Source organism: Rhinoraja longicauda, chromosome 26 (assembly GCF_053455715.1).
Source record: "Rhinoraja longicauda isolate Sanriku21f chromosome 26, sRhiLon1.1, whole genome shotgun sequence".
Classification (NCBI taxonomy): domain Eukaryota; kingdom Metazoa; phylum Chordata; class Chondrichthyes; order Rajiformes; family Arhynchobatidae; genus Rhinoraja; species Rhinoraja longicauda.
In genome coordinates, this window is record NC_135978.1 from 5,374,275 (window position 1) to 5,402,238 (window position 27,964).

Sequence of the window (27,964 nt, forward strand, 5' to 3'; positions counted from 1 at the left end):
ACATTGTGTTATCAGTTCTTCAGAAATCAATCGACTGTAGATTTGCACTCCTTGTGGTAGCCTAAGTGATGCACAAATATCTTAGTAAAATCAAAAAAGCAAATATATTTAATCAAACACAAATATGAATTAAAATCCACCCTCGCCATAGTAAGTATAGCCTGAATTAACTGTTGAGTCAGTTTGGGTTAATCAAGTGTAAATCCTTGTTCCTGTTTCACAGCAAATGGGGGGACTGTCATATGTTGAAAGACTTGAACGGCTAGGCTTGTATACACTGGAATTTAGAAGGATGAGAGGGGATCTTATAGAAACATATAAGATTGTTAAGGGGTTGGGCACGTTAGAGGCAGGACACATGTTCCCAATGTTGGGGGAGTCCAGAACTAGGGGCCACAGTTTAAGAATAAGGGGTAGGCCATTTAGAACGGAGATGAGGAAAAAAAATTTCAGTCAGAGAGTTGTAAATCTGTGGAATTCTCTGCCTCAGAAGGCAGTGGAGGCCAATTCTCTGAATGCATTCAAGAGAGAGCTAGATAGAGCTGTTAAGGATAGCGGAGTCAGGGGGTATGGGGAGAAGGCAGGAACGGGGTACTGATTGAGAATGATCAGCCATGATCACATTGAATGGTGGTGCTGGCTCGAAGGGCTGAATGGCCTACTCCTGCACCTATTGTCTATTGTCTATTGTCTAGCATTGTGGCCAGACATCACATCATATTAACACAATATATGATGTACATGGAGGCTACTTTCACATTCACTTATTGTGTGGCTTAATACACTGGTGGTTAGGAAAAACAATTACAGGAGGGCTCCTTGGACTCTTGTGTGCAGTCCATGTTAAGTGGAAGTAAGTTTCTCCAGGCCTTAGAACCATGGAGTTTTTTTTCGAAGACAGACACAAAAAGCTGGAGTAACTCAGCGGGTCAGACAGCATCTCTGGAGAAAAGGAATAGGTGACGTTTCGGGTCGAGACCCTTCTTCAGACTGATTTTTTTTGCTGACTACAGCAATAGACTGCGCTATGAAATGCCTGACTAACTCGTGCGAGTCTATCTCGTTACTGGGCAGTTTTTCCAAGGCTTTCGAAAAAATGTAAGCAGAATTCCAGCAGAAAGTTACCAAGCAGGCGGTAATGGATGGCACTAGGGTTGCCAACGTCCTCACTCCCAAATAAGAGACAAAGGATGACGTCACCGCCCCGCGCCCCATGTGACCTCACCCAGCCAGCGGCCACGTGCTCCCGCTCCACGTGGCCGCTGGCTGGGTGAGGTCACTTCGGGGGCGCGGGGCGGTGACGCCACCCTTTGTCTCGTATTTAGGAGCGAGGAAGTTGGCAACCCCAGTGGTCAGTCATGTCATCGTGCAATCATATCCTGTCGGAGGAGGTCAACTCCCAATTCTTTTGGGAGATAGTCGAGATCTGCTTTTAGATCATCACTAGATGAAGCTGTGAACTCATAGACGTGTGGGTTTGTAGGTTAATTGGGCTCCATGGCATTGACCTAAGTGGGTACGGAATCGATGTGAACTTAGGATAACATGGAACTAGTATGAATGGGTGATCAATGGTTGACGTGGACTTGGTAGGCTGAAGTGCTCGTTTCCACTAACCTAAATCAAGCTCCTAATTCGTACGGTTCCCATGTCTTTTGGCTCTGTCATGTTATTGATAATTGTCTATCGGGTCAACTGTATGCTGGTGAATAGCTGAATGTGCCTCAACAAGAGTTGTGGGCATGGCCTTGATCCAATATATCAGTAGTCTCCAGAAACAGGTTCTTTGGCCCACCGGGTCCGCGCCGCCCAGCGATCCCCGCACATTAACACTATCCTACACCCACTAGGGACAATTTTTACATTTGCCCAGCCAATTAACCTACATACCTGTACGTCTTTGGAGTGTGGGAGGAAACCAAAGATCTCGGAGAAAACCCATGCAGGTCACGGGGAGAACGTACAAACTCCGTACAGACGGCGCCCGTAGTCAGGATCGAACCTGAATCTCCGGCGCTGCATTCGCTGTAAGGCAGCAACTCTACCGCTGCGCCACCGTACCGCAGAGAGAGTACAAATGTCCTTTTGACGGGATGGGTTGCAATGGGGACATTTACCAACCTTTGCCAGCCATTCCCTCTACCAGCTTTGTGCCCAGGACACACAGGGCTACTTAATTAGGGGGCGTGGCTGTGTTCTGCAGCTGCGGCTCACCGGCAGTCTCTCCGTTTTTGTTGTTGTTTTTTTGTCATTGTCGTTGTTAAATGTACGTTTTGTTTTATTTTTAATTCTGTGTATGTAGGGGGGTGGTGGGGGGGTTGGGGGAAACCTTTTTTCAAATCTCCTCCTCAACGGAGATGCGACCTTTACCGTGTCGTATCTCCGTTCGCGCTACGGCCTAACACTGTGGAGTCGGCCGCAAAGACTCCGGTCGCAGGGCCTGGACTTACCATCTCGGAGGCTTCGGCCGTGGGCCCTGCAGACTGCAACATCGGGAGTTCGCAGGTCCCTGGCTGGCGACCGGCTTTTGGGAGCTCCAGCCGTAGCAGCTTCGACCGCCCCGAAGCGCAAGGTTCGATCAACCCGCCCGCAGGCCCTTCATCGCCCTGCGTGGCTCGGCCGCAGCACTTTACATCGCCCGGTGGGGGCTCAGGACTTTCATCGCCCTGCGTGGCTCGGCCGCAGCACTTTCCATCGCCCGGTGGGGGCTCAGGACTTTCATCGGCCTGCTCGGCTCGGCCCTGGGACTTTCCATCGCCCGGTGGGGGCTTCAAAAAGTTGGGAGCCTCGATCACCTCGTGGCACCACGGGAGAAGAATGAGGAGGAGATAAGACTTTGCCTTCCATCACAGTGAGGGTATGCCTAGAGCAATCACTGTGATGGCTGTTTTGTGTAAAAAATTATATCTGTGTGTCTTGTGCTTTTTAATGTCTACTGCCGGACCCTGACGTGAGAGGACGCTGGCGTTGTGTATTCGCCGCTTTTCCGTCAGGATAGTTTGTCTGTTTGTTTCTATGTTAATTGTTTTTGTAAAGCGCTTTGAGCATGTGATAAGGCGCTATATAAAATAAATGGATTATTATTATTATTATTAATTAAATAGACAAGTCTTTTATCTTGTGAAATTTGGCGGGGCTCTTGCGGGGCTGCCCGGTAGCGCAGCGGTAGAGTTGCTGCCTTACAGCACCAGGGACCCGCGTTCGATCCTGACTACGGGTGCTGTCTGCGTGGAGTCTTGTACATTCTCCCTGTGACTGCATGGGTTTTCTCCGGGTGCTCCGGTTTCCTCCCACATTTCAAAGACGTGTAGGTTTGTCGGTTAATTGGCTTTGGTAGAATTTGTAAATTGTCGCCGGCGTGTCGGATAGTGCAGGGTTGCCTGTACGGCATTCGTTGGTCAGTGCTGACTCGATGGGCCAAAGTGCCTGTTTCCACGCTGTATCTCCAAACTAAACTAAACTAAAGGGCTGGAAGGGAATATTGTAGTCTTGAGGTAAAGCATCCCCTAAGAATCTTTGCTGTACTTCAGTAATCATTGGTGAGGTTCATAGCATCAAAATAAACATATCACAATTCTGGGAATTCACTTTAATGTTATAGCTACAGAGAAATATAATATTACGGTAAACAGACAAGTATGTGCTAACCACTATTTACTTGAGACACAGGTATGAATAAACCTGAGTGGTATAATTTGCAGAGTATCATAGTCATTATTCTGCATTGACTTTACTTTCGAGGTCTGAATATCGTGAAATTATTTATCGTTTTGAAAAATTGCTGGATAAATTGTAGTCAGGTGACTTCACTGAACTCGTGGTAAACTGAAATTGAATTTCTATTCCAAGATGCTGTGGGAGATGCAGTGTCAATCTTTGTTGTTTTTTCCCCAAATAGACTAGTAAACCGAAATAAATTTTGCAGATTTTGCCCTTTTAAAGCAAGACTTTTCTTCTGGTTCCCCCGCTGTGTTGATATCACCAACATTTGCAAGTCACGGCATAAATGACAAGATGGCTCAGTTCTGACCCCAGTGACATTTGAAAGTGGCAAACATTATTAAATGGAACGAGCAACCTTTTCCCCATCAAAGTATCTTTGTTGTGCTAATGGTTGGAGATCAAATATTTCTTGTAGCAGCAAACAAGATGAAGGTAGTACATCAAAAGAGAACATTGTCTCATTCAAATTGGCACAGTATGAAATTTGGATTATAAAACATGACTGACTTTAGCATCCAAAGGAAATGCAAGCTTAGTTTGCCATTTAGTATAGACATCCCGAATGTAAAACAGTCACTTGAGCCCACTGAGTCCACGCCGACCATTGATCACCCGTTCACACTAGTTAACCCATTTTCTCATCCATTCCTTACACACTAGAGGCCATTTACATAGACCATTCAACCTCCCAACCTGCATGTGCCTGGGATGTTGGAGGAAACCTGAGCACCCAGAAGAAACCCATGCAGCCACAGGGAGAACATGCAAACTCCACACAGATAAAACCCTAGGTCAGGGTCAAACCCAGGTCTCTGGCGTTCTGAGGCAATAGCTCTACCAGCTGCAACACTGTGCCACCCCGCTGGATCAACTAAAATATCAAAGAGTGAATAACACTTCAGTTAAAGAATAGCTCGCACAAGAACTTTGGACAGCGTTGATCACCTGTACAGAGTCATAGAGAGGTATATGCCGTAGGTTATAGTTAAAGATCAAAGCTGTGGAAGTTACAGAACACGGAGGACATACTAACATGCAACAATTTGTCGTGTTTTACATCATTGTCTTCTGTAATTTTATATAACATCTCATGTTATGTTATTTATAGTATTTGTATTTATATCATTTTATTTGTGCTGTTTAAGAAATCTGAGCAGTGCTGCTCTGTGAGTCTTGATTATATTTTCCCACCTGCACAGATTCAGGGTGAATTCAGGGGAGATGTAGGAGAAAATTACCACAAACTGGACAAATCATCCTAGACACATAGACACATAGAAAATAGGTGCAGGAGGAGGCCATTTGGCCCTTCAAGCCAGCACCGCCATTCATTGTGATCATGGCTGATCATCTACAATCAGTAACCTCTGCCTGCCTTCTCCCCATATCGCTTGATTCCACTAGCCCCTAGAGCTCCACCTAACTCTCTTTTAAATTCATCCAGTGAATTGGCTTCCACTGTCTTCTGTGGCAGAGAATTCCACAAAGTCACAACTCTCTGGGTGAAAAAGTTTCTTCTCACCTCCGTTTTAAATGGCCTCCTCTTTATTCTTAGATTGTATCCCCTGGTTCTGGACTCCCCCAACATTGGGAACATTTTTCCTGCATCTTGCTTGTCTAGTCCTTTTATAATTTTATACGTCTCTATACGATACCCTCTCATCCTTCTAGACTCCAGTGAATGCAAGCCTAGTCTTTTCAATCTTTCCTCATATGCCAATCCCTCCATCCCATGGATTAACCTCGTGAATCTACGCTGCACTGCCTCAATAGCAAGGACGTCCTTCCTCAAATTAGGAATCGGTCAAATTCCTGACCGATGTTAATCTCACATTTGGATCTAGTAAACTACTTCTTGATACTAATGAAGTCTGCGCTTTGCAATTTGAACCACAAAGTAGACAACTCAAAAGAATAGCACAGGTCCATTAAGATGAAACTATTTCAAGATAATTAATCGACGGTATCACAAAATATCACAAAGCTCAGCAGGTCAGGCAGCATCTTGGAGAGAAGAAATGGGTGACGTTTCGGGCCGAGACCCTTCTTCATACTGATGTCATGGGCGGGACAAAGAAAGGATATAGGTGGAGACAGGAAGACAGTCGGAGAACTGGGAAGGGGGAGGGGAAGAGAGGGACAGAGGAACTATCTAAAGTTAGAGAAGTCAATGTTCACACTGCTTGACTTCTCTAACTTTAGATAGTTCCCCTGTCCCCAGCGATATGAACATTGACTTCTCTAACTTTAGATAGTTCCTCTGTCCCACTCTTCCCCTCCCCCTTCCCAGTTCTCCCACTCTTCCTGTCTCCACCTATATCCTTTCTTTGTCCCGCCCGCCCCTGACATCAGTCTGAAGAAGGGTCTCGACCCGAAATGTCACCCATTTCTTCTCTGCAAGATGCTGCCTGACCTGCTGAGTTATTCCAGCATTTTGTGATACCTTCGATTTGTACCAGCATCTGCAGTTATTTTCCTACTCAAGATGATTAATGATTACAACATTATTGCGGTAAGATGGAAAAACATCGAAACTATTCAAATGCATCAAGTAACAAATTTCTAACAAAATGGAACTGCGCCAAAATAAAAATCACAAGGTTTCAATCTGGTTTCTTCCCCCGCCTGTATTGAGTGACGTTGTATTGAGCGTTCACATGGTGTGGTTTTGCAAGTATTTGTCTGGCTGTCACTTCAAATGAACTAACTATACATCCTCTGACAACCATGGCTCTGTCAAGGTTTGATATTTAATGGGGTTAGTTCAGTAATCAATAATGGATGACACTGCACATGTCACACCGATGCTGTACATGCACAGATCCTGTGACATGTTTTTGAAGATCATGTCAATTTTATTTTTTAGTGATAAAGATAAACTACTGTTTCTGGAACATTAAATTAGTGGATTTTCAAAGTGAATGTTAAGGATTGTAATTTTGATCACATGTGCATCAATATAAATGGCCTTTCGTGACTGACGAAAATACTTTAGTGTCAATTATCCGCAGAGCAGCCGCTAGATCTGTCTGCTGTGATCATGCCTGCGGTTTCTCAGATTGATGTGGTTTTGGTGCAATTGTGTCACAGATGTGGGTGTTCTAGATAGTCCTCTCAAATGGCGGGCAGTTATGCAGCTTCAGGTACAAGTTGCAGAGCAGCAAGGGCTGAAAGATAAGGAATCTACTTTGTTACTTCCTGTCATCCGAGTGTTTGGTGCTTAGCTTCTGCAAGTATTTGTCAGGCTGTCGCTGCTGATGAACTCTGATAACCACCATCCTATCAAAATGTAACATTCAATGGACCTTCTTCACTAATCAGTAATGGATAAATCTGCTCAACTGTTTCCCCAGGTCACATTGGTCACTCAGGAATCGGCAGCATCAGGCTTTTTATTTGACACCCTTGACAAGGTTCAGAGGCGCGCAGCAGGGTTTGTTTGTAACGACTACTCAAGACAGTCAAGCGTCTCCGATATGTTAAATCGCCTTGGCTGGGAGTCGCTGGAGTCAGGACGCACCGTAGCCCACTTATGTACTGTCTCCAAAGAGACTCATGGCATCATATCCAGTAACATATACCACTTCCTGATAACAACCTGTCCCTAAACACCTCCAAGACCAAGGAGCTGATCATCAACTTCCGTAGGTCACACAACGGGGAATACGCCCCGATCTTTATCAATGGGGACAGTGTGGAGAGAGTGTCCAGCTTCAAGTTTCTGGGCACTCACATTTCGGAGGACCTAACATGGTCCAATAACACTGCTGCGCTGGTCAAGAAGGCACAGCAACGACTGTTCTACCTGAGAACACTGAATAAGTCTGGTCTACCCCAACAGCTGCTGACGACATTCTACCGCTGCACCATAGAGAGCATCCCAACACATGGCATCCCTGTGTGGTACCTCAGCTGCACGGAGGCAGAGAGGAAAGCTCTTCAGCGGGTAGTCCATAGAGCTCAGAGGACCATCGGAACACAGCAACCAGCCTTGGAGGGCATCTACAACACACGATGCCTCAGAAAAGCCACCAGCATCCACAAAGACTCTTCACACCCCTGCAACAATCTGTTCGAACTTCTACCATCGGGCAGACGATACAAGGCCTTCTACGCCCGCACCTCCAGACTCAGGAACAGCTTCATCCCCAGGGCCATAGCTGCTATGAACCGGTCCTGCTGAGCCGGATGGTCACATCGCACAGTGACCCGGCATAGATCTACTTGCACTTTATTCTGTTTTAAAACTGTTACAATTTGTTTCATTGGGTTGTTTAAATTAATACTGACTAGCTAATTAAATGATTGCATCGTATGGAGGCGCATTCCCAATCTCGTTGTACCCCTGTACAATGACAATAAAGATATATTGTATTGTATTCATTCAATCCAATACCCAGAAATTTACAAGACAGTCCTCAGGTCACTTCATTTATGCTACAATTAGAGCAAACAAAAATAGCCGCCTACAGTCACTATCTCCATGGACTATCCCAGAGTGGAACATCCTTCCCGTAACCACCCAATGTGCACCAACCTTGTCACTCTTCAAGTCACAACTCGACAGCTTGGACATGGATCGTCTCACCAAACTTGCCCATGTAGAAATCTAAATGACCTTTTTGCAACCGGTACCCACGCGAGCGAAACCTGCACGAGGTAGCCCAGCTGTTGGCGGTTGCGCAGCAGAAAACCAGAAACGGAATTTCCTCGAAGGTCGAAATGCTGGAGTAACTCAGCGGGTCAGGCAGCATCTCGGGAGGGAAGCAATGGGTCGAGACCCTTCTTCAGACTTTATTTCTTCCTTCCCCTTCCCTTTCTTAGGCAATCCCTCAGGGTCAAGGGTGATTCGCTTCCACTCCATTTCTATGGATTATGCAGTGGCTGGGGGAAGCAATTGCGGGCGGCAGGCAAAGCAGATAGCCACAGATGTAGCAGGAGCTGCTTGATGGGTTGGGTTGGTGTGTTGCTGTTGCACTCCTTTTGGCATTTACACTGGACTTGTGTTGGCTCCTGCCTGGGGTTGCCAACTTCCTCACTCCCAAATACGGGACACGGTGACGTCACCGCCCCGCGCCCCACGTGACCTCACCCAGCCAGCGGCCACGTGCTCCCGCTCCACCAATGGTGGCCGCCATTGGTGAAGTGGGAGCACGTGGCCGCTGGCTGGGTGAGGTCACGTGGGGCGCGGGGCGATGACGTCACCCTTTGTCCCTTATTTGGGAGTGAGGACGTTGGCAACCCTAGTGCCATCCATTACCGCCTGCTTGGTAACTTTCTGCTGGAATTCTGCTTACATTTTTTCGAAAGTCTTGGAAAAACTGGCCAGTAATAAGATAGACTCGCACGAGTTAGCCAGGCAGTGTTCCATTTCATAGCTCAGTCTATTGCTGTAGTCAGCAAAAAAAGTCAGTCTGAAGAAGGGTCTCGACCCGAAACGTCACCTATTCCTTTTCTCCAGAGATGCTGTCTGACCCGCTGAGTTACTCCAGCTTTTTGTGTCTGTCTTCGAAAAAAAACTCCATGGTTCTAAGCACTGGAGAAACTTACTTCCACTTAAGATGGACTGCACACAAGAGTCCAAGGAGCCCTCCTGTAATTATCTTTCCTAACCACCAGTGGGCATAATTTAATCTTAATTTTTGTTTCCCAAATATTTTTAGGTGGAGTAAAATCTGCCACTAAATAAATGTTATTGTTTAAGCCACACAATAAGTGAATGTGAAAGTAGCCTCCATGTACATCATATATTGTGTTAATATGATGTGATGTCTGGCCACAATGCTAGACAATAGACAACAGGTGCAGGAGTAGGCCATTCGGCCCTTCGAGCCAGCACCACCATTCAATGTGATCATGGCTGATCATTCTTAATCAGTACCCCGTTCCTGCCTTCTCCCCATACCCCCTGACTCCGCTATCCTTAAGAGCTCTATCTAGCTCTCTCTTGAATGCATTCAGAGAATTGGCCTCCACTGTCTTCTGAGGCAGAGAATTCCACAGATTTACAACTCTGAATGAAAAAGCTTTTCCTCATCTCCGTTCTAAATGGCCTACCCCTTATTCTTAAACTGTGGCCCCTGGTTCTGGACTCCCCCAACATTGGGAACATGTGTCCTGCCTCTAATGTGTCCAACCCCTTAATAATCTTATATGTTTCTATAAGATCCCCTCTCATCCTTCTAAATTCCAGTGTATACAAGCCTAGCCGTTCAAGTCTTTCAACATATGACAGTCCCCCCATTTGCTGTGAAACAGGAACAAGGATTTACACTTGATTAACCCAAACTGACTCAACAGTTAATTCAGGCTATACTTACTATGGCGAGGGTGGATTTTAATTCATATTTGTGTTTGATTAAACACATTTGCTTTTTTGATTTTTGTGCATCACTTAGGCTACCACAAGGAGTGCAAATCTACAGTCGATTGATTTCTGAAGAACTGATAACACAATGTGAAATAACTTAAATGTGCCCAAAAACATCCCTTGCGTGAAAGCTTCACAAATTGCATTCTTGCTTTGAAATCAATTATTCAGGATGATTAAAATGCACTTTCAATTTCAGGGGAATTCGGTTTAAATCTGATTTTAAAAATAAATTATAAGCTGGATATCTGAAATAATAATTGAAAATTTGTACAAATAAACACCATTAGTGTTTCAGGTTGATTCTAATGAAAATCCCATTTCTCTGCAGAGACGCTAAATGTCTGTTATTTTCTATTTTCTATTTTCTGTATGGCCTGTTTTGGTTGGTAATTTATTCTAAAGTCACTTAAACACTGAACAGAACACAAAGTTACCTGTTCCAAAGGATATATTAGTGAATCAATTGAGTGATTCATGAAGTGCTTTGAAAGGCTGGTCCTCTCACACATCAAATCCAGCATCCCTGACTCACTGGACCCACATCAATTTGCATACAGGGCAAATAGATCCAAAGAGGACGCCATCTCTCTGGCTCTTCACACTGTCCTGATTCACCTGGAGAGACAGGGCACGTACGTGAGGATGCTATTCATTGACTATAGCTCTGAATTCAACACGGCCATCCCCACCAAGCTCATCACCAAACTCCACCAGCTAGGCCTCAGCTCGTCGTTATGAGACTGGATCCTGGACTTCCTGCTGCAGCGACTGCAGGCAGTGAGAATGGGCCCGCGCCTGTCCTCCACTATCACCCTGAGTACCGGCACACCACAGGGCTGTGTTCTGAGCCCCATGCTCTACTCCCTCTTCACACACGACTGTGTTCCTGCATTCGACACCAACACCATTGTCAAGTTTGCAGACGACACAACGGTGATCGGGCTGATCACCAACGGTGATGAAACAAAATACAGAGCGGAGGTGCAGAACCTGGCGGACTGGTGCTCTGATAACAACCTGTCCCTAAATACCACCAAGACCAAGGAGCTGATCATCAACTTCCGTAGGTCACATAATGGGGAATACGCCCCGATCTTTATCAACGGGGACAGTGTGGAGAGAGTGTCCAGCTTCAAGTTTCTGGGCACTCACATTTCGGAGGACCTAACATGGTCCAATAACACTGCTGCGCTGGTCACGAAGGCACAGCAACGACTGTTCTACCTAAGAACACTGAAGAAGTCTGGTCTACCCCAACAGCTGCTGACGACATTCTACCACTGCACCATAGAGAGCATCCTAACACATGGCATCCCTGTGTGGTACCTCAGCTGCACGGAGGCAGAGAGGAAAGCTCTTCAGCGGGTAGTCCATAGAGCTCAGAGGACCATTGGAACACAGCTACCAGCCTTAGAGGGCATCTACAACACACGATGCCTCAGAAAAGCCACTAGCATCCTCAAAGACTCTTCACACCCCTGCAACAGTCTGTTCGAACTCCTTCCATCGGGCAGATGATACAAGGCCTTCTACGCCCGCACCTCCAGACTCAGGAACAGCTTCACCCCCAGGGCCATAGCTGCTATGAACCGGTCCTGCTGAGCCGGATGGTCACATCGCACAGTGAACCGGCACAGATCTACTTGCACTTTATTCTGTCTTAAAACTGTTACAATTTGTTTCGTTGGGTTGTTTAAATTAATACTGACTAGCTAATTAAATGATTGCATGGTATGGGAGGCGCATTCCCAATCTCGTTGTACCCCTGTACAATGACAATAAAGATATATTGTATTGTATTGTATTGAGTGTTTCTACTGAAAATGGGTGATAATATTAACCTGATTCAGGGTTGATTCAGTTTAAAGAAGGAATATTATTAACGGCAGACCTCCTAAGTATGCTGATGAAAGGAAGAGTAGCTTCCATTTATGTAGTATCTTCTGTGACCTCAGAATATTCTAAAGCACTGGTGGGAGATACATTGTGCACCACTGAGTAAATCTGTGTTAACTCTACATTGAGTTTGGAAGAAAGACTTACACTTGTTGAATCTAAGTTGATTGAATAACTTATTCCAACCTTCTGAATAAAAATAGGTTGGTGACAGCTGGTTCTTCAACCCACAGCAATGATTAGCAAGAAGAACATCCTTCTTCTTTGATTATCTGCTTGAACCAAACACCAATTGTTAAATATTGGAACTTACGAAATCTCATCAACAAACAAATCATACTTGGAATTCTGTGGATCAACCATGTGGCATTTAAGCAGTTGTTCTTTGACAATGATTTAAATCAAATTCATAAAACTGACTAGATGTTCCTCCCCAAAAATCCACTGGGCAAGTTAGATTCCCCAACGTATTGATTGAACTGGACCGAATTGGTGGCTAGTGAGCAGTTCAGTACATTGCAAGTCTGGGACACACTGAAGGCCAGATGTGAACACATTTGACCACGTGCTCCACCCCTTCCACTCTCCATTGTGCCCAGGGAAGTTTCATATTTCACTGAACCGAGCGAGAGCTTTATACCCTGCCCCTTCCCTCCTCCAGCATTGCTCCAACCGTGGCTGGGTAAATCACATGGCCCCGTTCATTGAGGCATTTAGAAACATGTTTCAAAACTTTTGTCAGCAAAGATCATCAGACAATAAACAGTCCACAGTCTATGGTGGGGTAGCCATCTTGTGACTGCCTCACTTTATGGAAGGGCTGTGTTAGCATTGCCATGACGACATTAGGAAACACATAACCCAAGAAAGGTGAGTGGAACCATGTGGCTATTGTCACCTGAACTGCTTAAGTGCTAATGACAGTGTGAATTATAATATATTTATGTTGATGGAAAATGGATATGGTACAACTAACTACCTCTATTTTGGCAGGGCGTACAATATGTGCCACATTCAGCAGAAAAGTCTGGAAGGGCAGGGCTTCCAAGGATGTGAGCAGAGCTTCCAAAAAAAAAGAAGTAACTAGTGCCATTATATTTTTTTAATCACTTTCCATTTGGGATGTAGGAGGAAACCGGAGCAGCCAGAGGAAATCCATATGGTCACAGGGAGAACGTGCAAACTCCACACAGACAGCATCCGAGGTCAGGATTGAGCCTGGAGTCTCTGGCGCTGTGAGGTAGCAGCTCTACCCGCTGCGCCACTGCGCCGCCCTTTTTTAGAAATAGTGGGGGAGAAGTCCAAAAACTAGAATCGAGCCTATTAAGCATGAATTTTGGAAACACCTACATGGGTGGGATGGTGGAAGTCTAGAAATCTCTTCTGCAAAAAAAAAAAAAACATTCTTCCTGAGTCAATCATTAACAGTAAATCTGAGGTTACATTTTTTTTAAATTAACCAGACGTTTCAATGGCGAAGGCTAGCGCAGAGAATTAGGTAACAAATCACCCATGATCTTCCCAAGTGACAAAAACAGGCGCAGTACAGTGGATTACCCAACCCACTCCTTTCCCATGTTACAAAGATATTCATTTGTGTTGAATTTATTCAGCAAACAGGAATAAAATGGTACAGTTCAAACCTCTCCATGGTAACGCAGTATGAAGTGTGCAAACAATTACCTTACATATCCAATCCCTAAACCATGGTGCACAGCATCTCCAGTGTGTCCCATCGACAGGAAACTCTGCCACAAATTGTCATGCGTTCTTCTACATGCCATTATCTAACTGAACTGTGGGTGTACCTTCACGACAGTAATGGAAGCAGTTGTAAAAAGTGGGCCCATCATGTAAACGGTGACTATTTCTTCACAAAATGCTGGAGTAACTCAGCAGGTCAGGCAGCATCTCGGGAGAGAAGGAATGGGTGACGTTTCGGGTCGAGACCCTTCTTCAGACTGAGGGAGGTCTGAAGTAGGGTCTCGACCCGAAACGTCACCCATTCCTTCCCTCCCGAGATGCTGCCTGACCTGCTGAGTTACTCCAGCATTTTGTGAAGAAATACCTTCGATTTGTACCAGCATCTGCAGTTATTTTCTTATACTACTTAAATGGTGACCATTGACTACATTGAAAAAATCATTTTAAAGAGAAACACTGCTGTTACGGAGATTGTGTTACTGTGCGGAACCAATTTCCCTCTCAAATTTCTCTCCGCAGCTCCTGTAGATATAGATATTTGATACATTATAGTTTTTGTGGTCCTTGTTATACCTAAGAAGCTCACTTTTCACTCCCAGCCCAACGGGCATCAACAAATCATTTGAGATTAACCACTGAGTTTGGTTTTGGCCAAATATCGAACACATTTCCAGCACCACTCTCGAGGTAACAAATTGCAATGGGTTACTATCTGCTCTCTCTGCTTTGCCCGGCCTGGGGCTATGAAGCATCATTCTATTTTAAAAGAAAGGATTCCATGCAGAAAAAAACCGGAAAGAAATGCATATGACTATCCAAAAATCTAAAATATGGATCATTATGCAAGTGTGGTTTTTAATATCACTTTGATTCATATCCTTGTCTACTGAAAATGAGTGATAATACTAATGTGTCATAAACGGATTCCATTTATAGATGAGTTATGAAAGATTAATTATTAAAGATAAATTATTTTCATGACTCAACTTCCCAAGCATGCTGAAGAACAAAAGGCTTGCATTTATAAGGTCAGAAGTGATAGGAATATAATTAGGCCATTCTACTCAAGTCTACTCTGCCATTCAATCATGGCTGACCTATCTCCCCCTCCTAACCCCATTCTCCTGCCTTCTCCCCATAACCTCTGACACCTGTACTAATCAAAAACCTATCTATCTCTGCCTTAGAAATATCCACTGATTTGGACTCCACAGCCTTCTGTGGCAAAGAATTCCACAGATTCACCACCTTCTGATTAAAGAAATGTCTCCTCTCCTTCCTAAAAGAATGACCTAAAAGAACATCTTTTGTGACTTCACGATATTTCAAAGCACTAACAGATGATGATGCACTGAGTTTGGAAGAGAGATTTACATTATTTCACCCGAGATCATTGAATAGACAGAGCAGACCCTTTTCTTTCATGATGGATCAATAACAGCTACTGCCTCGTCCCATAGAGAATGATCTGTATGTGGAATAGCTATCTTTAACCTAGCCATTGCTGCTGAAATCAGCCACCAGCTGTTAATTATTGAAAGGAAAGTAAAAACCATGGATAATTTGTGGCCAGTGAACTCCTGTTAAAAAAAACAAAGCGATAACGATCAGGTAATCTGTTTGGTGATAATGACTAAGGTTTATCTCACCACTTTGCTTAGAATAGCGCCGAAAGACCGTTTGCATCAATCTTAACAATCAGGCCCCAGTCTGAAGAAGGATCTCGACCTGAAACGTCACCAATTCCTTTTCTCCAGAGATGCTGTCTGACCCGCTGAGATACTTCAGCTTTTTGTGTCTATCTTCGGTTTCAACCAGCATCTGCAGTTCCTTCCAACATATACCCAGTTTAACATCTCATTTGAAAGACAGCACCTCTAACAGTGTCTGATCCCCTCTCTATTGCAGAGATGTATAAGCTTGGGGTTTTTAGCTCGTATCACTGGAGTGCAACTCAAAACAATAATCTTTCGAGTGGGAGACTCAGTCACAAGTAGCAAAACAGAATTACCATGTGAGGCAGTATCTCGTAAGGAGATATAGGTTGATAGGGTGGCGGAGAAGGCTTCGGGCCTTCATCAGTCAGAGAATTAAGTGCAGAGATTGGTACATTATGTGACAGATGGTGGTGAGGCTGTACTTAGAGTATTGTGTCCAGTTTTGGTCACCCTGCTAAAGGAAAGACGCCATTAAGCTAGAAAGAATGCAGAGAAGATTTGGGAGGATGTTGCCAGCACGTGAGGACCTGCGAGGTTGTGCTGGCTTGGACTTTATTCCTTGGAGCGAAAGAGGCTGAGGGGTGATCTTATAGAGGTGTATACAATCATGAATAGAATTATAAAGGGTGAATGTATGGAGTGTAAGCAAATGGAGGGGTGATCATAGATGGGGGGCATAGATAGAGCACAATGTTTGAAGAAGGGTCTCGACCCGAAACGTCACCCATTCCTTCTCTCCCGAGATGCTGCCCGACCTGCTGAATTACTCCAGCATTTTGTGAATAAATCGATTTGTACCAGCATCTGCAGTTATTTTCTTATAGAGCACAATGTATTTTTCCCATGGGAGGAGAATCAAGGATTAAAGTCCGTAGATTTAAGGTGAGAGAAGAATGATTTAATAAGAACCCGAGGGGCAACCTTTTCATACAGAGGGAGGTGGGTAAATGGAACAACGTGCTGGAGGAAATAGTTCAGGTATGTACAGTAACACCGTTTATAAGCACTTGGACAGGAACATGGTAGATTTACCAACTGTCCCGTATTAGCCGGGACATCCCGTATATTGGGCTAAATTGGTTTGTCCCGTACGGGACCGCCCTTTTCCCGTATTAGGCCCGCGGGCCGCGTTCACCTAATGGAGGTTGCGTAGCAACCCGCATCCCGGCCCGTGCAGCCGCCATTGGTGGAGCGGGAGCACGTGGCCGCTGGCTGGGTGACGTCACGTGGGGGCAGCGATATCACCTTGTCCTGTATTTGGGAGTGAGATAGTTGGCACCCCTGGTACATGGATAAGACAGGTTTAGAGGGATATGGGCCAAACCTGGGCAAATTGGACTAGCTTTGATGGGGCATCTTGGTCAGTGTAGGTGAGTTGCCCCGATGAGCATGTTTTCGTGCTGTAGAACTCTATGATTCTGAGTGAATCTAATCTACTTTTCCTTTAAAAAAAAAATAATTTTTAAACATGAGAAACAAAAAAAATTAACTGCTCCTGCTTTCCTGCCACCTGCCTCCTAGCTGATGACAGAAATGATAGCAAGTATTTTATTTTGGGTTCTATTTTATGCCACCCGTTGAGAAGAGCAGATTGCATGAACTGGAAAATTGTTTGAACATTTGCGAAATGGCAGCATGAGGTCATGTTAATATGAACTTTAACTATGTCGACATTATTGCTTAATGTCTAGGAAATACGTAAATGCCCCTTCATTTGTTTTAGATCTGCTACCGGCATTATGGGACTGTCATCACCAGAAAGACAGCAGTGGTTCAATATGTAGCTCACTATCACTTTCTCAAGAGCTTCATGAATGGATAATGCGCACTGGCCTTGCCAGCAATGTCCACATCCCTCTCTCCACCTCCAACAAAAAATAACAGTCAAAACTTGTTTTTTTTCATCCAAGTGGGCGTGTTGTTTTGTGCCTCAACCATGATATCATAGGGAGCACCATTTCTAATTTGAACCACTGGTCACAAAACATGTCCTCACCGGCTCAATGACTGGATGCCTAGTTTTGACAAGGAGTAGGGTGTTGTTTAGGAGGCCTTGGTGGGAGGTATTTCCTCAGACATAGAGTCATACAACAAGGAAACAGGCCCTTTGGCACAACTTGCCCATGCTGACCAAGATGCCCAATCTGTGCTAGTCCCACCTGACTGCATTTGGCCCATGTCCCTCTGAATCTCTCCTATCCATGTACCCGTCCAAATGTCTTTTAAATGTTGCTGCCTCCAATACCTCGTCTGGCAGCTTGTTCCCTTCAAGCACCTATAAAACCTTTCCCTTCTCACCTCAGGTTGTGGGAGGAAGAACCTGCAGATACTGACGTGCATAAGAACATATTGTCTGTTGTTAGCCTGAACCCATTGGCATAAAAAGTGTGACACAAAATGCTGGAGTAACTCAATGGGACAGGTAGCATCTCTGGAGAGAAGGAATGGGTGATGTTTCGGGTCAAGACCCTTCTTCAGACTGATGTCAGGGGAGTGGGTGGGACAGTGATAGAATATAGAAAGTGTTCCAGCTTTTCAATTCTAAATTTGTTCCCACAGATTGGTGGAAAGCAAAGGAAAATCCCACAATTTTAACAAAGGAAAGAGAGAGAGGATGAGTGATCCTTTCTGTTCTGCTGGCTGGTTAGCACGCAACAAAAGCTTTTCACTGTACCTTGGTACACGTGACAATAAACTAAACTGAAACTGAAACTGAGTTAGCCTGATGTCAGTGTAGGAAAGATGTTATAGTCCATAATGAAAAGGATAACAGCGCTGTTAGAAAATTACAGGATCAGGTAAAGTCAATACAGTTTTATGAAAGAGAGATCACACTTGACAAAACTATTAGAGGTTTTAAAGGTAGTATTGTGAAAAACAGATGGAAATGGTATATTTGGACTTTCCAAACGCCTTTGGTAAGGCGCTAAGCCAGAGGTTACCAACAAAGCTAAGACAGCATGAAATTGAGGGTAATATACTGACATGGATTATAAATTGATTAATGAGCAGAAAACAGAGAGTGGACAGGATGTTACTATGTGCTATTGTCCAAGAACATTATGGATGATCAATTACTAAGCGCATTCAGGACTGAGCTTAATAGATTTTGGGGTTTCAAGTTTTACGGGTTTAGTCCAGTGACTGGTGCTGAGATAGATCTGACTGAAAGTCAGCACAGGCAGAAGGAACCAAAATGCCCGACTTCTCCTAATTCTCATGTTCACATCTCAGTCACCTGTCAAAGGCTGCAAAAACTGCCTCTACGAACAACCGTTTAATAGTCAATGCATTAACACTAAACTGTAATGGCTTGGGGATGGGAACATTGGGAATCTCCATACTACCCCGACAGCAGTTTTGTGTTTATCCACTTAAAGGCAGACAGTCAGAACCTTTTTTTCTCCCAGGGTGGGAACATCAAAGACTAGAGGGCACAGCTTTGAGTTGATAGGGGTAGTGTTTAAAGGAGCTGTGCGGGGCATGTTTTCTACACAGAGGGTGGTGGGGTGCCTGGAACGTGCTGCCAGGGGGTGGTGGTGGAGACTGATACCATCGGGGCATTTAAGAGGATTTTAGATGGACAAATGGATGTGCAAGGAATGGAAGAATATGAACCAGGTGCAGGCAGATGAAATTGGTTTCTTGACGACATGTTAGTTTTTCACCCAGAGATTTGTGAATCTGTGGAATTCTCTGCCACAGAAGGCAGTGGAGGCCAATTCACTGAATGTTTTCAAGAGAGAGTCAGATTTAGGTCTTGGGGCTAACGGAATCAAGGGGTATGGGGAGAAAGCAGGAACGGGGAACTGATTTTGGATGATCAGCCATGATCATATTGAATGGTGGTGCTGGCTCGAAGGGCAAAATGGCCTCCTCCTGCACCTATTTTCTATGTTTCTATAAGCAGGTAAATTCGAAATCCTAGCCAAGATGTTCCTGGCACCTCGGATGCAAAGAATGTGCACAGTATTCAGATAAAACAGGATGATTTCCTGCACGATTGGGATCTGCCGTTTAGACCAACGGTGCCGCACTTGAGCGACTCCATCAATGGCGCGGCGCTGTTGGCGAACTGTGTTGTTTTGCTTTCGTTTAGTTTTCACATACAAAAATACAGCACGGGGACAGGCCATTCGGCCCACAATGTCCGTGCCGGCCATGGCGCGAGATTCAACTCATCTCCTCCGCCGTGTCCATCCATTCCCTGCGTATCTTCTTGCCTCCTAGATATCATACCACTGTGGTATCTGCCTCCACCACCACCCCTGGCAACGCGCTCCAAGCACCCACCACCCTCTGTGCACAAAACAAAAAACCCCAGCCTAGTCACATCTCCTTTAAACTTTGTTCCCCTTGATTCTGAGCACTCAGCGTGTCAACATTTATAGACAATAGGTGCAGGAGTAGGCCATTCGGCCCTTCGAGCCAGCACCGCCATTCAATGTGATCATGGCTGATCATTCTCAATCAGTACCCCGTTCCTGCCTTCTCCCCATACCCCCTGACTCCACTATCCTTAAGAGCTCTATCTAACTCTCTCTTGAATGCGTTCAGAGAATTGACCTCCACTGCCTTCTGAGGCAGAGAATTCCACAGATTCACAACTCTCTGACTGAAAAAGTTTTTCCTCATCTCAGTTATAAATGGCCTACCCCTTATTCTTAAACTGTGGCCCCTTGTTCTGGACCCCCCCCCCCCCCCAACATTGGGAACATGTTTCCTGCCTCTAACGTGTCCAACCCCTTAATAATCTTATACGTTTCGATAAGATCTCCTCTCATACAATTCCAGTGTATACAAGCCTAGTCGCTCCAGTCTTTCAACATATGACAGTTCCGTCATTCCGGGAATTATCCTGGTGAACCTACGCTGCACGCCCTCAATAGCAAGAATATCCTTCCTGCCTTCTCTCCATACCCCCTGACTCCGCTATCCTTAAGAGCTCTCTATCCAGCTCTCTCTTGAATGCATTGCCGAGTTGGCTCCTTCAAGCGTGCAACACTGGGAGCGATGGTTGGAGGGAGCGAGGGAGGGAGGGACATCAATCTTGCATTAAACTAGAAACAGCACTGATACAAAGATCCAGCTTCACAGTGCGATAACCAAACCAATGTCAGGCACCAGAGCCCTCCCTCCCTCCCTCCCTCACGCCGCCCAGCCCGGGATTAAACCAAAAGGGACCATCTAACTTCATTTATTTCATACAAGTTTGCAGAAGGGTCCCGACCCGAAGCGTCACCCATTCCTTCTCTCCACAGATGCTGCCTGACCCGCTGAGTTACTCCAGCACTCTGTGTCTACCTTCGGTACAAAACCAGCTTCTGCAGTTCCTTTCTACGCACTTTATTTATTTCACGTCTTTATTATTTGAGCCTCTGCAACGAATTTTTGATCCGCTTGTTTTTTTAAAAATTTATAAAACTTTAAATCCTACCCTGAGAATGATCTCCGAGTGAGCGGGGGGTGGGGGTGGGACAGTTGTGGGGAAGGGAGATCTCACAGGCGGATAGATAACACTTCCCGCAAAGCTCAAAGCAAAGTCTCGGCGACATGTGAAGTTTGCAAAGATTCTAACGCAGAGGTGATCGCCGTCCACAAGTGGCTGCTGAAGGTGTTTGTGGTACGGGATTGGAGGTCAAACAAACGGAAATTTACAGTGCGAGCTAGCAGCGGGTCACACAACGTGAAAGGAACTCAATCTCTAACACATACTCACACACACACAATCACACACACACACTCTCTCTCACACACACACACACTCAAACACACACACACACACACACACACTCAAACACACACAATCACACACAATCATATACACACACAATCATATACACACACAACACACAATCATACACACACACACTCAAACACACACAATCATATACACACACAATCATATACACACACACAACACACAATCATATACACACACACAACACACAATCATACACACACACAACACACAATCATACACACACACAACACACAATCATACATACACACACACTCACACACACACACACACACTCAAACACACACAATCACACACACTCAAACACACACAATCATACACACTCACACAATCATATACACACACACAATCATACACACAATCATAAACACACAATCATACACGCACACACACTGGGAGCTACTGAGTACGACATGAGGCACTTCGGCCCAATAGCCCAGATATAGGAACTATATCACACGCACACTATCTCACACACACACACACACACACACACAAACTGGGAGCTACTGAGCACGGCAGGAGGCACTTCGGCCCCATCGCCCAATACTTGTTCCCTGAAAGATCAATTCTCCGAAGGCAGATAGACACAAAATGCTGGAGTAACTCAGCGGGTCAGGCAGCATCTATGGAGAGAAGGAATTGGTGATGTTTCGGGTCGAGATCCTTCTGAGCCTGAATCTGAAGAGAGATCTCGACCAAAACGTCACCCATTCCTTCTCTCCAGAGATGCTGCCTGTCCTGCTGAGTTACTCCAGCATTTTGTGTCTATATTTGGGATAAACCAGCATCTGCAGTTCCTTCCTACACTATTCTCCAAAGGTCTGGATAGTTACATGGTTCTCACCGTTTCTGTACTTGTCCAGAGACCCAGGGAACTGCAGATGCTGGAATCGTGAACAAAACACAATGTGCTGGAGTAACTCAGCGGGACAGGCAGCGTCTCTCGACCCATTCCTCCTCTCCAGAGATACTGCCTGTCCCGCTGAGTTACTCCCGCAGTTTGCGTCTATCTCCGGTTCGGGTCCCTTCTTCAGACTGATTGTCGTGCAGAGGGGGAAAGGGGGGGAGTTATTCACCGACCGTTTGCCAAAGTTGCCCCACCGACACCTCTCTTTCCCTGCTTTCTCCACCCTACTCCAATCAGTCTGGAAGATGGGTCCCGTCCATCCACTCCTTCCACAGATACTGCCTGAGTTCCTCCAGCACTTTGTGTTTGCTCTGTGCATTTGCCCATCAGCGCCTTTGGAAGGGGCAGATGGAACGTCAGGGCTCACACATTCACAAGTGACAGGAGCAGAATCAGGCCATTCAGCCCATCAAGTCTAGTCCGCCACTCCAATCATGACTCACTCACTCACTCACTCTTTTTATTTCTCTCTCTCTCACACACACTCACATTCTCTCTCTCTCTCTCTCTCTCTCTCTCTCTCTCTCTCTCTCTCTCTCTCTCTCTCTCTCTCTCTCTCTCTCTCTCTCTGTCTCTCTCTCTCTCTCTCTCTCTCTGTCTCTCCCTCTCTCTGTGTCTCTCTCTCTCACACATTCACTCCCTCTCTGTCTCTCCCTCTGTGTCTCTCTGTGTCTCTCTGTGTCTCTGTCTCTCTCTCTCTCTCTCTCTCTCTCTCTCTCTCTCTCTCTCTCTCTCTCTCTCTCTCTCTCTCTCTCTCTCTCTGTGTGTCTCTCCCTCCCTCTGTGTCTCTCCCTCTCTCTGTGTCTCTCTCTCTCACACACACACATTCACTCCCTCTCTCTGTCTCTCCGTCTCTCTGTGTCTCTCTGTGTCTCTCTGTGTCTCTCTGTGTCTGTCTCTCTCTGTCTCTCTCTCTCTCTCTCTCTCTCTCTCACTCACTCACTCTCTCCCCCTCCCTCTCTCTCTGTCTCTCTCTCTCTCTCTCTCTCACACACTCACTCTCTCTCTCTCCCCCTCTCTCTCTCACACACACACATTCACTCTCTCCCCCCCCCCTCTCTCTCTCTCTCTCTCTCTCTCTCTCTCTCTGTGTAATTTTCTCTCTCTCTCTCTCTCTCTCCCTCTCTCTCCCCCTCTCCCTCTCTCACCTTGAGCACATTGCTGGTGATCTTGCCGAAGGAGTTGGGGATGACGAGGACGATGGGCGTCGGGGAGGTGCTGGTGGATCGCCTCCTGCCGCCGGCGGCCGGTACTGCCGCCACTGCCCAGTCCAGAGCCACCAGCCCGTCGTCCGCCAGCTGCAGGTGGTCCCGGGTGAAGTGCAGCCCCTGCCCCGCGGTGCACATCCCGCTCCACGCCGTCTGCAGGTGAGGGAAGCTGCTCCAAGCCCAGGTGGGCTGTCGGGCGGCCCGGGCGGACAGGCATGTTCTCAGCAGGTAGCTGGCCAGGGCAGACGGCTTGCAGACCAGCCGCGGGGCATGGTCACTGTCAGAGCCGCCCTGGATGCACCCAGCCCCAGCCCCAGCCCCAGCCAGCCATCGTCGGGCAAACACAGCCAGCACGGCCACACACGCGATGCACAGAGCTGCAGCCCACAGCAGCATCGCCAGGAATGCCCACTCACACACACTGCGCTCAACTCCAGCAAGTCGACAGGACCAGCTAGTTAGTGTCTCTCTGCTCAAACCCCCTCCACTGTCTGCAATCTAGCAGGACCATCAAAGTGAACAGCGGCTCGCAACGCCTTCCCGCATCAGATCACACACACACACATATATATGTGTGTATGCACATGCATGCATGTGTATATATATCCTCATGAGCTGAGACGCGCCAGACCGCTGTTTGCAAAAATGCTCCAAAGACCACAGCTCCAGCCTTCTTGCACGCAGCCACTTCACGAAGAGAGGAAGTTGCTGCGATCGCACTGTTTCTCAATTCGATGCCTGAAACAAATTAACCGGTCGTTGAACCAAACCTTTAGACTCGGCCCCCCCCCCTAAATAAACTGCAGCCCGCCGCTCTACAAGACGCGTCCACTCACACATACACACACACCCACACTCATACACACCCACACTCATACACACACTCATATACACACTCATATACACACACACACACACCCACACACACCACACACACACACACACACCACACATACACACACTCATACACAAACACACCCACATACACACACACACACACGTCTTTCCAAGCGAGAGTACAGCAGACCGGCGCTTGGCTGTAGTTACAACTCAGAATCTCTCTCGCCGCTCACATCACAATCTCGACAGGTGTTCCATTTGAATGTGTGGGATGGAACTGCAGATGCTGGTTTCAACCGAAGATAGACACAAAAAAGCTGGAGTAACTCAGCGGGGGGCAAACAGCACCTCTCTCTGTCCAGAGAGACCCTTTTTAGGGTCGAGACCCTTCTTTAGAAGGATGAGAGGGGATCTTATCGAAACGTATAAGATTATTAAGGGGTTGGACACGTTAGAGGCAGGAAACATGTTCCCAATGTTGGGAGAGTCCAGAACAAGGGGCCACAGTTTAAGAATAAGGGGTAGGCCATTTAGAACTGAGATGAGGAAAAACGTTTTCAGACAGAGAGTTGTGAATCTGTGGAATTCTCTGCCTCAGAAGGCAGTGGAGGCCAATTCTCTGATTGCATTCAAGAGAGAGCTAGATAGGGCTCTTAAGGATAGCGGAGTCAGGGGGTATGGGGAGAAGGCAGGAACGGGGTACTGATTGAGAATGATCAGCCATGATCACATTGAATGGCGGTGCTGGCTCGAAGGGCCGAATGGCCAACTCCTGCACCTATTGTCTATTGTCTATTGTCTCTGTCTGAGCTCCGGCGATGACCTTGTTCTGGTCCCACTCTGCAAATCTTCGCTCTCCTCCAGACCTCGAGCTAATGATAAGAGTTGCGTGTGGGGAAACTGCCTCCCTTCACCCAGAGCTCGACCCAATATCTTGCATCTAAGGGGGCTCAGAAAGTCGCAGCTAATAGAGGGGGTCGCGGAGGGGGGGGGGGGGGGGGAGAACGTTTGGTTGGGAAAGCTAATGTCGAGAGTTAAACTTGAGAACGGAGAAAAATGTTCATAGAGTCGTATCTTCATAAACTGCCTTAAGGAAAATGTCATGTCAATCATAGAAACGTAGAAAATAGGTGCTTAGAATGGAACATAAAAAATAAAAAGTCAGGTGATCAATTTAAATGAAAATTCATGTTGTAAGATTAGACAATAGACAATAGACAATAGGTGCAGGAGGAGGCCATTCGGCCCTTCGAGCCAACACCCCCATTCAATATGATCATGGCTGATCATCCAAAATCAGTATCCCGTTCCGGCTTTTTGCCCATATCCCTTGACTCCCTTAGCTCTGAGAGCTAAATCTAACTCTCTCTTGAAAACATCCAGTGAATTGGCCTCCACTGCCTTCTGTGGCAGATAATTCACAACTCTCTGCGTGAAAACGTTTTTCCTCATCTCAGTCCTAAATGGTCTACACCTTATTCGTAAACTGTGACCCCTGGTTCTGGACTCCCCCATCATCAGGAACATTTTTCCTGCATCTACCCTGTCCAATCCTCTAAGAATTTTATGTTTCTATAAGATTCCCTCTCATCCTTCTAAATTCTAGCGAATACAAGCCCAGTCGACCCATTCTTTCATCATATGTCAGTCCCGCCATCCCAGGAATTAACCTGGTGAACCTACACTGCACTTCCTCAATAGCAATAATGCCCTTCCTCAAATTGGGAGACCAAAATTGCACACAATACTCCAGGTGCAGCCTCACCAGGGCCCTGTACAACTGCTCCTTGTTCCGAAACTCAAATCCTCTTGCAATGAAGGCCAACATGCCATTAGCTTTCTTTACTGCCTGCTGTACCTGCATGCTTACTTTCAGTGACTGATGTACAAACACACCCAGGTCTCGTTGCACCTCCCCTTCTCCTAATCTGACACCATTCAGATAATAATCTGCCTTTCTGTTCTTGCCACCAAAGTGGATAACCTCACAATTATCCACATTATAGTGCATCTGCCATGCATCTGCCCACTCACCCAACCTATCCAAGTCATCCTGCAGCCTCGTAGCATCCTCATCACAGCTCACACTACCACCCAGCTTTATGTCATCCACAAATCTTTGAGATGTTACGTTTAATTCCCTCGTCTATATCGTTAATATATATTGTAAACAACTGGGGTCCCAGCATCGAGCCTTGCGGCACCCCACCAGTCACTGCATGCCATTCTGAAAAGGACCCGTTAATTCTGACTCTTTGCTTCCTGTCTGCCAACCAGTTCTCTATCCATGTCAATACCCTACCGCCAATACCATGTGCTCTAATTCTGCACACTAATCTCTTGTGTGGGACCTTGTCAAAGGCCTTTTGAAAGTCCAGATACACCACATCCACTGGCTTTCCCTTATCCATTCTACTTGTTACATCCTCAAAAAAATCCAAAAGTTTAGTCAAGCATGATTTCCCCTTCGTAAACCCATGCTGACTTTGACCGATCCCATCACTGTTTTCCAAATGTGCTGCTATAACATCTTTAACAATCGACTCCAGCATCTTCCCCACTACCAATGTAAGGCTAACTGGTCTATAATTCCCTGTTTACTCTCTCCCTCCTTTCTTAAGTTGTCAAGTTCCATTTTAGGGTTAAAGTTAAGTCGAGAGAAAGTGTCAGGAATGACACTTTGGGACAATATTGTCATATTGTCCCAAAACGGAACGATTAAATTCTTACTCGCAGCATCGCAACAGATATGTAAACATAGTACTCTGTAAACACCACAATAAACAACAAAAGTCAGCACATAAAAAAACAAGCAAACAATAGTGGTGCAAAGACAAAAACAATTAAATCAATGCTCCCCAAGTCTGAAGAAGGGTTCCCACCCAAAACATCACCTATTCCTTTTCTCCAGAGATGCTGCCTGACCTGGTGAGTTACTCCAGCCTTTTGTGTCCATCCACCTTAGTCTATGTAAGTTGGAGCTTAGTTGGAGGTTGTCGTGTTTAATAGCCTGATGGCTGTCCAGTCCCTCTCCCATCACCAAAAACACAAAGTGCTGGAGGAACTCAGTTGGTCAGGCAGTATATGTGGAGGGTGTAGGGAGGAACTGCAGAAGCTGGTTATACACCGAAGATAGACACCAAATGCTGGAGTAACTCAGTGGGGACAGGCAGCATCTGTGGAGAGAAGGAATGAGTGACTTTTTGGGTCGAGACCCTTCTTCATAGAAACATAGAAAATAGGTGCAGGAGTAGGCCATTCGGCCCTTCGAGCCTGCACCGCCATTCAATATGATCATAGCTGATCATCCAACTCAGTATCCTGTACCTGCCTTCTCTCCATACCCCCTGATCCCTTTAGCCACAAGGGCCACATCTAACTCCCTCTTAAATATAGCCAATGAACTGGCCTCAACTACCTTCTGTGGCAGAGAATTCCACAGATTCACCACTCTCTGTGTGAAAAAAAACTTTCTCATCTCGGTCCTAAAAGACTTCCCCCTTATCCTTAAACTGTGACCCCTTGTTCTGGACTTCCCCAACATCGGGAACAATCTTCCTGCATCTAGCCTGTCTAACCCCTTAAGAATTTTGTAAGTTTCTATAAGACATTGTAGGAGTGGGGAGAAAGTCAGAAAAGGGAGGTGGGCAGTGGGGCAAGCAATAGATTGATTACTTATTTCCAGCTCTCCGCTCCCTAAAATCGGTCTGAAGAAGGGTCCCGACCCAAAACGTCCCCTGTCCATTCCCTCCACAGATGCTGCCTGACCCGCCGAGTTCCTCCAGCACTTTGTGTTTTGCTCATTTTTCCTGCATCTGCCGTTCCCTGTGT

General features: G+C 46.0%; 1 protein-coding gene across 1 annotated transcript in view; it reads right to left on the minus strand.

Moving 5' to 3' along the window:
• The window catches only part of abhd15a (abhydrolase domain containing 15a), a 35,738-nt gene extending 11,722 nt beyond the window's left edge, over window positions 1–24,016 (minus strand). Inside the window, exon 1 of the mRNA XM_078422285.1 lies at window positions 23,234–24,016. Within this exon, the coding sequence (XP_078278411.1) occupies window positions 23,234–23,689 (456 nt within the window). The 5' untranslated portion in view covers window positions 23,690–24,016. The remainder of the gene's footprint in view (window positions 1–23,233) is intronic.
• Window positions 24,017–27,964: the final 3,948 nt, after the last annotated feature.